This window comes from Bison bison, unplaced genomic scaffold, assembly GCF_000754665.1.
Source record: "Bison bison bison isolate TAMUID 2011002044 unplaced genomic scaffold, Bison_UMD1.0 scf7180017864170, whole genome shotgun sequence".
In the NCBI taxonomy this organism is placed as follows: Eukaryota; Metazoa; Chordata; class Mammalia; order Artiodactyla; family Bovidae; genus Bison; species Bison bison.
The window spans coordinates 251475-264198 of record NW_011494742.1 but is presented as its reverse complement, the minus strand read 5'-3'; the positions used below and the strand labels follow the sequence as shown (position 1 = coordinate 264198).

Sequence of the window (12724 nt, the reverse complement as noted above, 5' to 3'; positions counted from 1 at the left end):
TTTATTGCTGTGACTTGAGGATGAAATGTATGGAAGTTTGAACCATTTTGCCAAGCTTGAGAGAAATCTATAACAGTCTAGGTTGAAAATAGTCAGCCTCCAAGGTGGAGACCTTAGAAACAAGTGATAAAGTCCAGAGTTGAGAGAGGCTGGAGTAAAGTCAGCACCCTGGACAGACACATGACTCCAAAGACTGTAGAGTGTGCAGCTAGAACTGTGATCTTTAATAAGGGCATCCTCAGTCTTTCTGGTCATCCCTTCACCCTCACTTTAATATGAAGAGTGAAATCTTCATATTAAAAGTGGCCTTAAATAAAAAATGGCCCTAACATTGCCTTCCCGTCTTAGAAAAGTGAGGGAGGTCATCATGGTCTACATGGAATTCTCCCCTACCCAGTTCTCTGACCTGACCAGGAGGTGTAGCTGCTCGACCTCTGATCCCATCTTGTGGTTGAACCTTGAGGGGATTGTTCAGACTCATTGGGAATAATATTTCTTCCTTCTCAAGGTTCTAGTCTCTTTGCTTCTCTGTTGCTCCTGAGGTAGGGGCTGTGGTCTTGGTATTTCACAGCTCTCTCCTGGGGGTGGGAGGGCATGGAGTCTCAACTAAGTTAAGATTTAAAGAGTTTCCACTCTGCCATAGGCACCTTTATGAAGATGAATATGGATGAGGCAAGGCCCCTGCCCTCAAGAGTAATGCCTTGCCAGTGTGTGTATCAGTGCAGAAGTAAAATGTACTTCTTTCTGATTAGGGAAGGGGCACACTTCCTGGGAATATACTTCCTGAACAGTGGTTTGCCTCTGGTGTGGACACTGCGACAGGAAACTACGCCTGGAAGCTAGGGTAGACAGACCTCATCTCCACCCACCCTCATCAATCTGCTCTGTCAAATCACTCTAATTAGACACACAATGGGGCTCAGTGCTTTTACTGAGCCAATGGCAGCCTGATCAAACACTGAAGCGATTGTCCTGACACTCATTTGTTGAGTGGCATGGGCAGCGGCTTATCCGGATCTTTTGAGTTCTCTGGGGCAAAAGATGATCTTAATAAATCTGACTCATAACTGTCAGACTTTCAGCTACCAGCCAACCTCCTACTAAGTCTAAGACAATCATAACGGATAATGAGAGGGTGAGAAAGAATTCATGGATTTTGTTTTGTCTCTTTGTTAGGAAAGAATAAAGATTCATTAGCGATATTCTGAGAATACTTTGCAAATATGTTTCTTTACATAGACTTATAAGGACAATGAATGGACAGGTGAGGAATAAGCATCTCCTCTCACTTTTCTGGAGAAGACGTCCTCCCCCAATGCCCTGACAATATGTATGGAGGACATAGTGAACAGAGGTAGAAGAAGCTGCCCTCATCTCCTCATCTTTTCTTCTCTGACCTATTGGCCCATTGGCTGGGCAGAATGGAACTGGCAGGATGGGCTGGCCCCCAGCAGAGTTTACTAGAAAAAGCATCAGAAGACTTGGATTTGAGTTTCGGTCATGTTTATTTCTTGCTGTGTGTTTCTGAGTAAGTTGTTCAAACCTTACAGGGCCTCAATATTCCTTGGTTGTAGAAAAGAGAGATGATAAAGTTCTTCTGTGGCAAGCATTCACAAGACTGTCACAAAGGTCAAGTGCTTGTATCTTTTGTACTTAACAGAGCACTAGGCACATAGTGAACGCTGTAAATGTTCCCTCAGTGAATGACTGAGTGGGTACACTGAGATTTGAAAGTTGAGGGCTGTGCAAATCTTCATTATTTTATTGCTCTGAAGACTGAGAGCTTTCTCTGTGTTTAATCAGAGCTTATCCCATGTTATGGAAAACATGTTTAATTGTTTAATGCATGTTAAAGCTGCCAAATTAGGCTTCATCAGTCACCATGACAGATACATTGGTTCTCTGCCAGGATCTAAAGAAGTAAGGACAATACAACAGTCAGAACACCTCTGGGCCACTCGTGGGGGAGACTCAGAGAAGACTGGAACAGGATTTGAGTGAATTGCCTTGTCAAAGCCAGTTTCAATGGAAGACAAGAGGGTGAGTTAGAATGGCATAAATCAAGAAAATAATGTGTCTTAAGGAGGTAACATTTAGTATTTAACAACTGTGTTCCAATTGTATAATGTATAACATAATGGCCCAAAGCCAGAAATAAAATGTTCATAGCAGCCTGACGACAACAAAGCAGTAATGAAAGAAATATTGAACATGAGCTTCATCACAATTACAGATGCAACAAAGTGTTCCTTTGGCATTTTGAAGATAAATTTCTTGTTTGGCTTATATCCTATCCCATCATTCATATTTATAACTGAGTTTGACTAATTTTAGATTTGCTATTATAACTAAACAAGCATAATCCTTTATGGAAAATTCATCCGAAGGGAATTTGGTGATATAGCCCTTTCCTCCCCATACCCCTCTTAATTTTAATGTCTGAACTGAGTAGAATTAATGCCCTGATATCTCAGAAAAAGTAAGAGCTACTCATTACCCTGGGATGGGGGGTGTGAGAAGGAGGGACTGATATTTGTCGTGAAACACCGGCTCTTCTAACTGATGGAAACATCGAAATGGTAGCAATCTACTGTTTCCGGTTTCCTGCCACCCCAGGGTGGAAGGATCCACACGCTGCCAGAGAGATGGGCAGGGGCTTAGGTGAAGAGCTGCGGCCTGCCCTCCCCCACCCTGACCTTGAGCTACCTTTGTTGTCGTGCCAAACTCTCAGCTTGCAGAGGTGGCCCAGGCTCAGCATGTCGGAGAAGTTGAACGTGTCGGTGCTGTTCCGCTCAAACTTGTTCCAGTTGGCCGACTGCTTCAGGGCCAGGGTCCCGCTGTCTCCATTCTCCCCGAAGATAATGATGAACACGTTGGCATCGGTGCCTGCTCCTGGGGTGCACAAGACAAGGGCTCTGGCCTCTCTGAATCACAGCCCTCTTGCTCTGGCCTCACTCTTGGGATCCAGGGAGAAGCCAGGGGTGCATGTGGGCCAGTTCAGAGTTGTCAAAGCCAGGGATGAGGTCAGAAACAGTCTACATCTCTATCCTTCCTCTTACGTTTGAGCCTTGTAAATGCTGTTGGGCTAACTGGGGTCCTGGTTAGCAGGCGTGGATGGTTTGGTACAAGAACTCATGTATTCTGCGGAAATATACCCATCCTTAAAGGCACGCCATGTAAACTGGCTTTACAGTTTAGAAATAAACACCTTCCTATACAATGTGAAAGTTCTTTGTCCCCACATCTGCCTCTGGTTGACATTCTACACTAGAGCTGCTCATTGTCTGCTTAAGCCAAATAGAAGCAGTGACCCAGTTGGAAAGAAAAGGCTTCTGGGAGAGATGACCCCTTGAAACTTTTCTGATACATACCCCGTGATTATCAATGAACTTATTACTTTCTGAGAGCGCATCATGAAGGGATGAGGGACTTGAAAATGAGTGAACACTTGGAACTTTGAGCAAAGAGAGTGAAATCTTCTTTCTTAGGAAGAAAGGAAGTGCCACAAATCTGGTGCCTTGCCAGCTGTCCTGACCCACCATGTATGCCTGAGCTGCCAATTTAGGAAAGCTTCATTTCTTTGGCTTCATTTGCAAGAGGTGCCTATCACTGTGCCCGGAGAGCTTCCCTGTTGAAAGTGTGAACTAGCAGGGCCAAGTGGGGATCCCTCACTGCCATTTATAGGTACTGTGAGTGAGTTTGCTGGGTCCTTGCACCAGCTCCCAGGGGACAGAACTGGTTGAGGGGATGGAGGCAGCACACACTGCTTCCCTTTCAGTTGCAGGCCTCTGCATGCATTGGTGCTTTTGCTTGAAAGGCCCTTCCTCTGGCGTCCCATCTGCCTCACTGGCTTCTGTTTGTCTTTCTGGTTGCACTTTGGCACCACCTCTGGGAAGCCCTCCCTGATTTTTGCCCCTGATCTCCAGCTAGGGAAGGTGCCCTCCTGTAGGTTCCCAGCACCAGGTACACCTGTGCCAGCCTCTGTTACAGCCTCGCTGTCACTGCTGCACTTGAATGTCACTCACACTTGGGCTCAGGGACTTACCCTATCCTAAGATCCCAGGCCAAAGCCGGCACAGAAGATGGTGGCCAAGCACAGGGATGTGGGAAGGGGCCCAAGGGCAGCCATGCTGAACAGCACTTGGCTGAGGGGTTTCAGGAGGCAGCAGAGGACTGAGGGTCTCTGAGCCAAACTCCTGCACCATTTTCTCCCATTTTCCTGATGCAGAAAGGACAGAGCCACATCAGTCATGGGGACGAATACTTTGTAGAAGATGACACTCTGTGAAAATGAGTTGGCCTTACTTTTGAAAGGCTAACCAAAGAAAAATGCCTTGACCAGAGCTTGGGACCTGAGCCAGAATTTGAGAAGGGCAGGTGAGTGGGCAGTGAACACAGAAGGGAGCGCCCCACCCCCGACTCACCCAGGACATCACTGGTCTTCACTGAGACGGTGTAGGATGTCCACTCCATCATCTCCTCCCCGTCGATGATGGCACACATCTCACACACCAGCGTCTTCTTGCCCTTCCGCTGGGACAGCCAGTCTCCGTAGTAGAACATGGTCAGGTCTCCCGTGTTCATGTTCTTCAGGAGGATCTGGGCAGGGAGACCGGCCAGTGTGTGAACACCTCCCTCACCCCCACCAACTGCCCAGCCACTAATGCGGCCCCTTGTCTGGACCCTGGAACCCACTATGCCAGGCCTGAGACAACTTCTTCTTAGACTTGAGGCATGAGGAAAGGGTCCTCTCTAGGACAAGACCCTACCCTGAGGGCCTGGCATGGAGTCTGAAGCCCCTGCTGTGACTAACTTTACTTGGTGAGCTGGAAGTGGGCAATTCATGTAAATACGTTTCCAAGGAGGGCCTATAACTGTGCACCAGGAATCTCTGCTGGATTAATGACATAAAAATAGACCAACCAAACCACTTTCAGCCACAGCCTCCCCAGGACTGTGGACCCAAGTTCGCCAGATTGTCCTTGGAGGGAACACTGTATTATTGGCTCAAGAAAAGCCTGCTAAAGGCTGGACAAGGGGAGCAGAGCCTCAGGGGACTCGGGACAGATGGCCTTTGATGGATAAGGGATGAGAGGACGGCTCAGAGAAGAAGAGGCAGCCCGCTCACTGAGACCGTGGGGGAACCGGGAGCCTCCCTACCATCTGCCTTGTGTTCCCACCATAGGAACCTCACCACCCAGTTCCTGCTGCTCCCCTCTCACTCCTCCCAACTTGCTCCCTCCAGGAAGCTCCCACTGATCTCTGTCCACATTACACTGACCAGGCACGCTGTATTCCCTGGCAGCTCATTCAGTTTTGACTGGGTACAAATAAATAAAACTATGTTCCCTGATTAATTCACATCCAGGGGCATATTATCTGGGGCAGACTCAGGTAACAACCTTCTAAGGTGACATTTGCATGTTAACAAACCCCGCTGACAACCCAAAGGAGCAGGAAGTAGGGGTGGGCAGTGGGAGGAAGGGAAGGTGAAGGTCCCGCCATGTTACCCTCTCCAGGAACCACTCAGGCCGGCTGCCCAGGCCGTCAATTCGGATCCTCATCTTGGTGAATGGGGCAATGTCCAGGATTTCCATGATGAAGGTGTCGTTCTGCTCCCGCTCAAATCTGGGGATGGAAGAGGAGGGACACGAAGGAGGCAGGCTGGCCAAGGTGAAGAGGTAGGCCATGGTAAAGACATATTCGGGGTAGGGAGAGAAGAGGCCTCTTAGCTCCCAGTGACTCCCCAGTAGCCTGTCTTTTGCACCAAGAGGTGTTCTCGAAAGGCTAGGTTAAGTGAATTGCTGGTAGAAATGGCCCTGAATCAATAGCTACCAGTTCTGGGTCCTAATCTCATCGTGTTAACCATGTAGAACAGTCCCAGTTCCTCTCTGGGACTAGGTTTCCTCGTTTGTAGTCTGGGGAAAATGACACTGTCCCTGCAATCTCATAAAACTGTTATGAGGACCAAATGGATATGAAATCAATTTAAAATGTGAAAAGAATTCCATATCTGCAAAGCTTGCAATGAGACTTCATGAGTGACATGGCTGCTGTGAATGGTGGGGCAGGTTGTGCACTGTGCAACTCTAGACAGTACCACTCACCTTTTTCTTTTTTACACAATATTCACAATGCTGGATGAAGCACAAGCTGGAATCAAGATTGCTGGGAGGAATATCAATAACCTCAGATACACAGATGACATCACCCTTCAGAAAGTGAAGAAGAACTAAAGAGCCTCTTCATGAAAGTGAAAGAGGAGAGTGAAAAAGTTGGCTTAAAACTCAACATTCAAAAAATGAAGATCATGGCATCCGGTCCCATTACTTCATGGCAAATAGATGGGGAAACAATGGACTTTTTGGACTCCAAAATCACCGCAGATGGTGACTGCAGCCATGAACTTATAAGATGCTTGCTCCTTAGAAGAAAAGCTATGACCAACCTAGACAGCATACTAAAAAGCAGAGACATTACTTTGCCAACAAACATCTGTCTGGTCAAAGCTATGGTTTTTTCCAGTGGTCATGTATGGATGTGAGAGTTGGATTGCGAAGAAAGCTGAGCACCAAAGAATTGATGCTTTTGAACTGTGGTGTTGAAGAAGACTCCTGAGAGTCCCTTGGACTGCAAGGAGATCCAACCAGTCCATCCTCAAGGAAACCAGTCCTGTATATTCATTGGAAGGACTGATGCTGAGGCCGAAACTCCAATACTTTGGCCACATGAAGTGAAGAACGGACTCATTGGAAAAGACCCTGATGGTGGGAAAGATTGAGGGCAGGAAGAGAAGGGGACAACAGAGGATGAGATGGTTGGATGGCCTCACCGACTCGATGGACATGAGTTTGGGCATGCTCTGGGAGTTGGTGATGGACAGGGAAGCCTGGCATGCTGCAGTCCATGGGGTTGCAAAGAGTTGGACGTGACTGAGCAACTGAATTGAACTGAAGTGATATGCACAACTGAATGCAGCCGCCCTTGGTTGGATAACACTACTAATAACTGTAAAGCAGCAGGTGGCATTGCTTTTGCTGCTATTACTGCTTTTCTCCCGAAATGACCGCATCATCTTAGCGATGCTCTATCTTTATTTCTACTGCTCTTCTCACAGTGCTGCATGCATAATGCGATCTTCAGTGCTGACATTGCTTGACTGCTCACTGATTCCAGCTGCTGATGCTGATAAGCCCCTGGGGGTAACACAGGTATCACTGAAGATATGACACTGCATGGCAATTTTATGCTTCCTTGAGCAAACATATTTTTTAAAAACAGAGGCCATAGCCAGTGGGAGCTAGAACTACAAATGCTACAAACCAAAAACTAACTACTCCTTGTCTTCAAAGCAGTGGAACAGAAGCCTAATCCCTTCTGATGACTTGCTTCATGCACTTTGCGATTATTAGAAGTAAAAACACTCTCCCAGAAGTCTGCCGTAAATTCCTCCTGCTCTAGTTTAAATTGTCTGTCTCCTGGTCATGTGGAAACTGGAAGGCAGTTCTCAGAAACTCCCCTCAAGCTCATCTCACAAAGTGGAGATTCTCTCAAATGTCAGGAAGCATTTAACAGGAGGCTTCCTGTGTGCTGTTCTTGATCTGTCAAGAATCCTCCGTTCCTTATTAATTCCTGAATATTCAGGAATTAAGAGGAGAGGCAAGCCTCTCCCGGGGCTGAGGGATCCAGCTAGTTTTTCAATAGGGTGATAAGTACCCTCTTCCTTCTTATGAACCATACGATAAAAGTGATTGTTTACAACTCTCTCTCTCTTTAATATGGATCGCCTATGTTTTGTAAGTCTGGAATTTTAATCTTTATCTGAGAATAACTACCTTGTAAGACAGTATATATGCCCACACCATGTTGATTAAAACACCTTTGCTCCATCAGCGCTTTGGTCCCTGTGTCTTTCTTTCTTTCTCTCTCTCTCTGTTTCTGGCTGATTTCCTGGAACGCGAAAGCCGGCTGTGTAACCCAGGAAATATTAGCCTCTCTCCTTCTTTCACTTTCTCATTGTCGACTCTGGACCACCAGGTTCCGGTCCATTAAAAGACCTCAACAATTTTTCAATTCATTCATTCCTTACTCTTGCTGGGTGTATAATGTTGCAGATCAAAGGGACATTAGAATTCTTCACTTTATCTTTTTCTTTAATTGTCACTATCTGAATTTAACCAACAATCTCCCCTTTATGGAGATTTTATGGTCAGGCAGGTGTAAGGAAAAGGGGGAGAGAAATAAGCTTTTTCTTTTAGAAAACTGAAGACTGGATTATACTTCCCCCCTAGTCCTTCAGTGCAGGCTAAATCCCGATTACACCTGTCTCCTCAGAGTAAAAGGCCCACATTCTAAAGGGAACTTCATCCTTCTACGCCTCACCAGCCACCTCTTTCCTGCTTCCCCACACCCTCGCAAGACAACGCCATTGACATGTGGGAGGGCTCCCGCATTGAGGGGCCACTGCTGGAGAAGCGGTCCACCCCTGAGCCATGTGCCCTTGCCTCTGGCTCAGAAGGACGGGCTGCTGAAGGCCCAGGCTGTACCCTGCTTATCCACCCCAAGGAGCTCAGCAGCTCTCGCTGCCTCTCTCTCCCTTCCTGTTCTGCTTTCCTTCTGTTCTCCACCCATCAATGAATGTCCTTGGAAAAGGGCCCAGCAGCCACTCACTCAGTGGTCTCCGTGATGGAGGATAGCCTGAGGCTAACCAGGCCCAAAGCCTTAGGCTGCAAGGGCAAGTTTTTAATGGAAGAGTTTTAGACATTGCCAAGAAGCTGGGAAGATTTGTACATAGTGGAAGCCAGGGGCCATTCTGAAGGGCAAACCCAACAGAGTTCTGAGAATCTGGTTTGCTTCCAGACCAAAAAATTTCCTAGTTCATGGGGTTTCCACTGGGCCTCAGGATGATTTCTTATAGGCACTTAATTTCCTCTACAGAAAAACATCTCTTTGCCTTAAAGGAATCCCTATCTCCATTAGAAACACTAATTGCCTCAAATTCCACTGTTAGAGACATATTCCTTAGGTTTAAGCATTTCCTTTTGAGGGTATCTTTTTTTCTCTTTGAATACCACGTCAATTCACCACCATCTCAAAGTGAATTAGAAGAAACCTGAGCTTGCAAACCAGTGTATTTAAGCAATGATGGCTCTTCTCACAGCATAAATCTTAATGCAGAAAAACAAAATTCTTTAACAAGGTGCCTCAAAGCATTTATAGAATGGTGTGACTTTCAGAAGCATTTTTGGAGTTTAGATACTACCAGAAAAGAAGTGTCTATCTCTCTCACCAGCAATTATGCACATCTCTAAAATAAGGTGGAATGTTGGCGTGGGATAATTAATCCGAGAAATTCCAAGGATTTGGGGCTGGATTGGAGATTAAGGTCAAATCATGGAGGGGAAGACTGTGAGAGAGTGAGGAGGCCAACCACAGACTGCAGAGGATAACAGAGCTCTGCCCGTTGGCTCTGCCGCAGCGACCCCAGGCTGCCAGACTGAAGCCTTGCCAGCAGCAGGCCCACGACGCTCAGGACTCAGTCAAATCTGCCTTCCTGATTTTCCCCCACTCCCAACTCAAGACCAACTAGATAAATCCAAAGATACTCCCCTATCCAATCACTCAACATTCAGAAAACTAAGAGTATGGCATCCGGTCCCATCACTTCATGGCAAATAGATGGGAAAACAATGGAAACAGTAATAGACTTTATCTTTTTGGGCTCCAAAATCACTGCAGCCATGAAATTAAAAGACACTTGCTCCTTGGAAGAAAAGCTATGACCAACCTAGACAGCATACTAAAATGCAGAGACATCACTTTGCTGACAAAGGTCCATCTGGTCAAAGCTACGGTTTGTCCAGTAGTCATGTATGGATGTGAGAGTTGGACTATAAAGAAAGCTGAGCACCAAAGAACTGATGCTTTTGAACTGTGGTTTTGGAGAAGACTCCTGAGAGTTCCTTGGACAGGAAGGAGATCCAACCAGTCAATCCTCAAGGAAATCAGTCCTGAATATTCATTGAAAGGACTGATGCTGAAGCTGAAACTCCAATACTTTGGCTACCTGATGCGAAGAGCTGACTCATTGGAAAAGATCCTGATGCTGGGAAAGACTGGGGGCAGGAGGAGAAGGGGACGACAGAGGGTGAGATGGTTGGATTGCATCACTGACTCGATGCACATGAGTTTGAGTAAACTCCGGGAGTTGGTGATGGATAGGGAAGCCTGGCGTGCTGCAGTCCATGGGGTTGCAAAGAATTGGACACAACTGAGTGACTGAACTGAATCCGATCACATAAGCTGCCTTGATTCTAGTTAGCTCTCCTCCAGTTCTCCCACGCCTCAAATAATGCTGCACTCTGAAGCTTTTCCAGGATCCTGAGAGCCTTCGGCCTCAGGATCACTGCCAAAACCGAGTGATGGTGCTCACACTCTTGCTGTAGCAAGCTGGAAAGATACAGCCTCTGTTCTCATTTGACCTCCATTTTATTTCCACAATTACATGAGTTCAAATCCCAGCTCCTCTGCTGATTACCTGAGTGACCTTGGGGCGTTAGTTACTTCACTTTTCTGTGCCTCAGGCACTTTATTTGTTGTGAGTTAATATATATAATTGTATTATTATTGTAGTTAATATAAATATTATTATATGTATATATTCTCTCTCTCTATATATATATAGAGAGAGAGCACTTACAATGGTGCCTGGCAGGGAGTAGGCGCTCATTGAACGTTAACCATTATTACAATCACTATCAGGGGAGAACAGCTCAGGAGAGAATTCCAGGAGGAAACAGGAGTTGCATAATGAGAGCATAGGAGTGCTAAGAGAAGAGAGGCCAAAACTCTTCTCATCGGATCGCCCCAGACACAAGCTGCGTAAGATGAGCAGAGTTCCCACTCTCATGGACTGCTCTGTCCATGAGAAGAAGCCTCTACCTGGCCGCCAAGAGCGTCAGCAACTTCATCCCCCGCAAGCACCATCCCTCCCATCCTTACCTCTGCCACCTTCCAGACGTACTTATTGAGTGCCCGACACATGCAAGGCCAGAGGCGGGAGCTGTGAGAGCTCAGAAAGGATTCTGCCCGCCAGCTTTCATGGAAGGGTTTTAGACATTGCTAAGAAGCTGGGCAAGATCTGTGGGAGGCGGCAGTGTGGGTTCAGAGGCGAGTGGCTGTGGGTGGGTTGCACAAGCCTTAGGCTTGGGTTCTGGGTCTCTGCCCTCTGATGCTTAAGATATCAGGGGTCAGGAATGGTTTGGGGGACAATGGCCGAACACAGAAAACCAAACAAAACCTAGGACTAAGTTGGGGATTTAATGAAAGACGCAGACGGGTCCTTTCTAGAAGGACTAAAGAGGCCCACCAGTACTGTCATTACTGATAACTATCTTAAGAGGAAGTAGAACCTAAGGCTTAAGACTGGGGCCACCTGGGTGCACTGTCCAGGGCCGAAGCTTACTGGCTATGGGACCTTTAACAGCATGACTGGACTCTGCTGTGTCTCAGTTTTCTCATCTGTAAAATGGGGATGATAATAACAATCCTCATAGAGTCGTAGGTAGAAATAAGTGTCAATACATTCAAAGGGCTTAGAGAAACGTCCAACACCAGATAAGCCCACGTCAGTGTCCGTGTTGTTGTTGTGGTCCCCTCAGGTGCTAAACTTCATGAGTTTGAGCATCTTTTCTTCCCAGTTGGACTGTCTCTCCAGTGTCTGAGACAGTGCCTGGTATGGGTGTTCAATTGTTTTTTAATATTTCAATGTTTTTTTTTTTTCACTTTTATGCAATCATTTTGAACTTGTAGGAAAGTTCCAAAAATAGAGTAGGTTTCTGTGTTCCCTTCAGCCACCTCCCCCTAATATGAACAGGTTACATTACTACAGTAAAAAGAATGAAAGCAGGAGATTCACAATGACACAATGCTATCCACTGACCTCCAGACCTTACAATAAACATTTCACAGTGACAGAAGGAAGGAAGGGAAGAGGGCTGTGGGCTGAAGTGATTGATCAAGGAGGGCTTCCTAGAGAAGGTAGATTTGTGCTAGGCTTTGCAACAGAAAGATCTTGCAACAGAGAGCGTGGATGAAAGGCATTCTAGGAGGGAGGAATCACAGACAGAAGCGTGGAGGCTTGAAGGCCCCAGGGGATGAGGGGAGAGTCAGAGGGTAGTCTGGCTGGAGGCAGGATGGGGCTGGAGGGTGGAGGATTGGGTGTGTGGAGGGGCAAAGGGGCAAGGGGCACGGCCACGCCCAGATACCTGGCCTTCTTCTTGTCCAGTTGCACTTCCTCTGTGCTGCCGTTGATGCCATAGAGGGTCATAAAGATGCTGGAGTCGGTGCCACCGCCCACCACGTCCCCTGTCCACACCGTCATTTCGTAGAGCACCTGTCCCGAGAGGGATGCGAGTCCTGGGCTTTGGCCTCAACCACCACCCCCGGCGATTTATTATACTTCACTCTCACTGGGGCAAAAGAACACGTCCTCCAAGCTCCACGGCTCTAAAAAAGCCCTCCCACTAAGCAACTGTGAGTGTCTGCAGAGCAAGAGCCAGGCCGTGTCACTGTCCCTGTCCCCCACTGTGCCCGGCTCAGGGCTGGAGAGGAGTTCAGTTTCTGAGAGAGAACACATGTGGAGTGGGAACATGACCGATCGCCCCAGCATTAACCAATCTCCTTGTTTGTAGAAACCCAACCTAAGTCCGTTCATCCCAGCTGC

General features: G+C 47.0%; 1 protein-coding gene across 1 annotated transcript in view; it reads right to left on the bottom strand.

The window, feature by feature from the left end:
* Window positions 1-12724, bottom strand: part of LOXHD1 (lipoxygenase homology domains 1) — a 209124-nt gene that overhangs the window by 25535 nt on the left and 170865 nt on the right. The window contains 4 exon segments of the mRNA XM_010842013.1: window positions 2707-2892; window positions 4425-4599; window positions 5511-5628; window positions 12267-12394. Coding sequence (XP_010840315.1) covers window positions 2707-2892; window positions 4425-4599; window positions 5511-5628; window positions 12267-12394 — 607 coding nt within the window.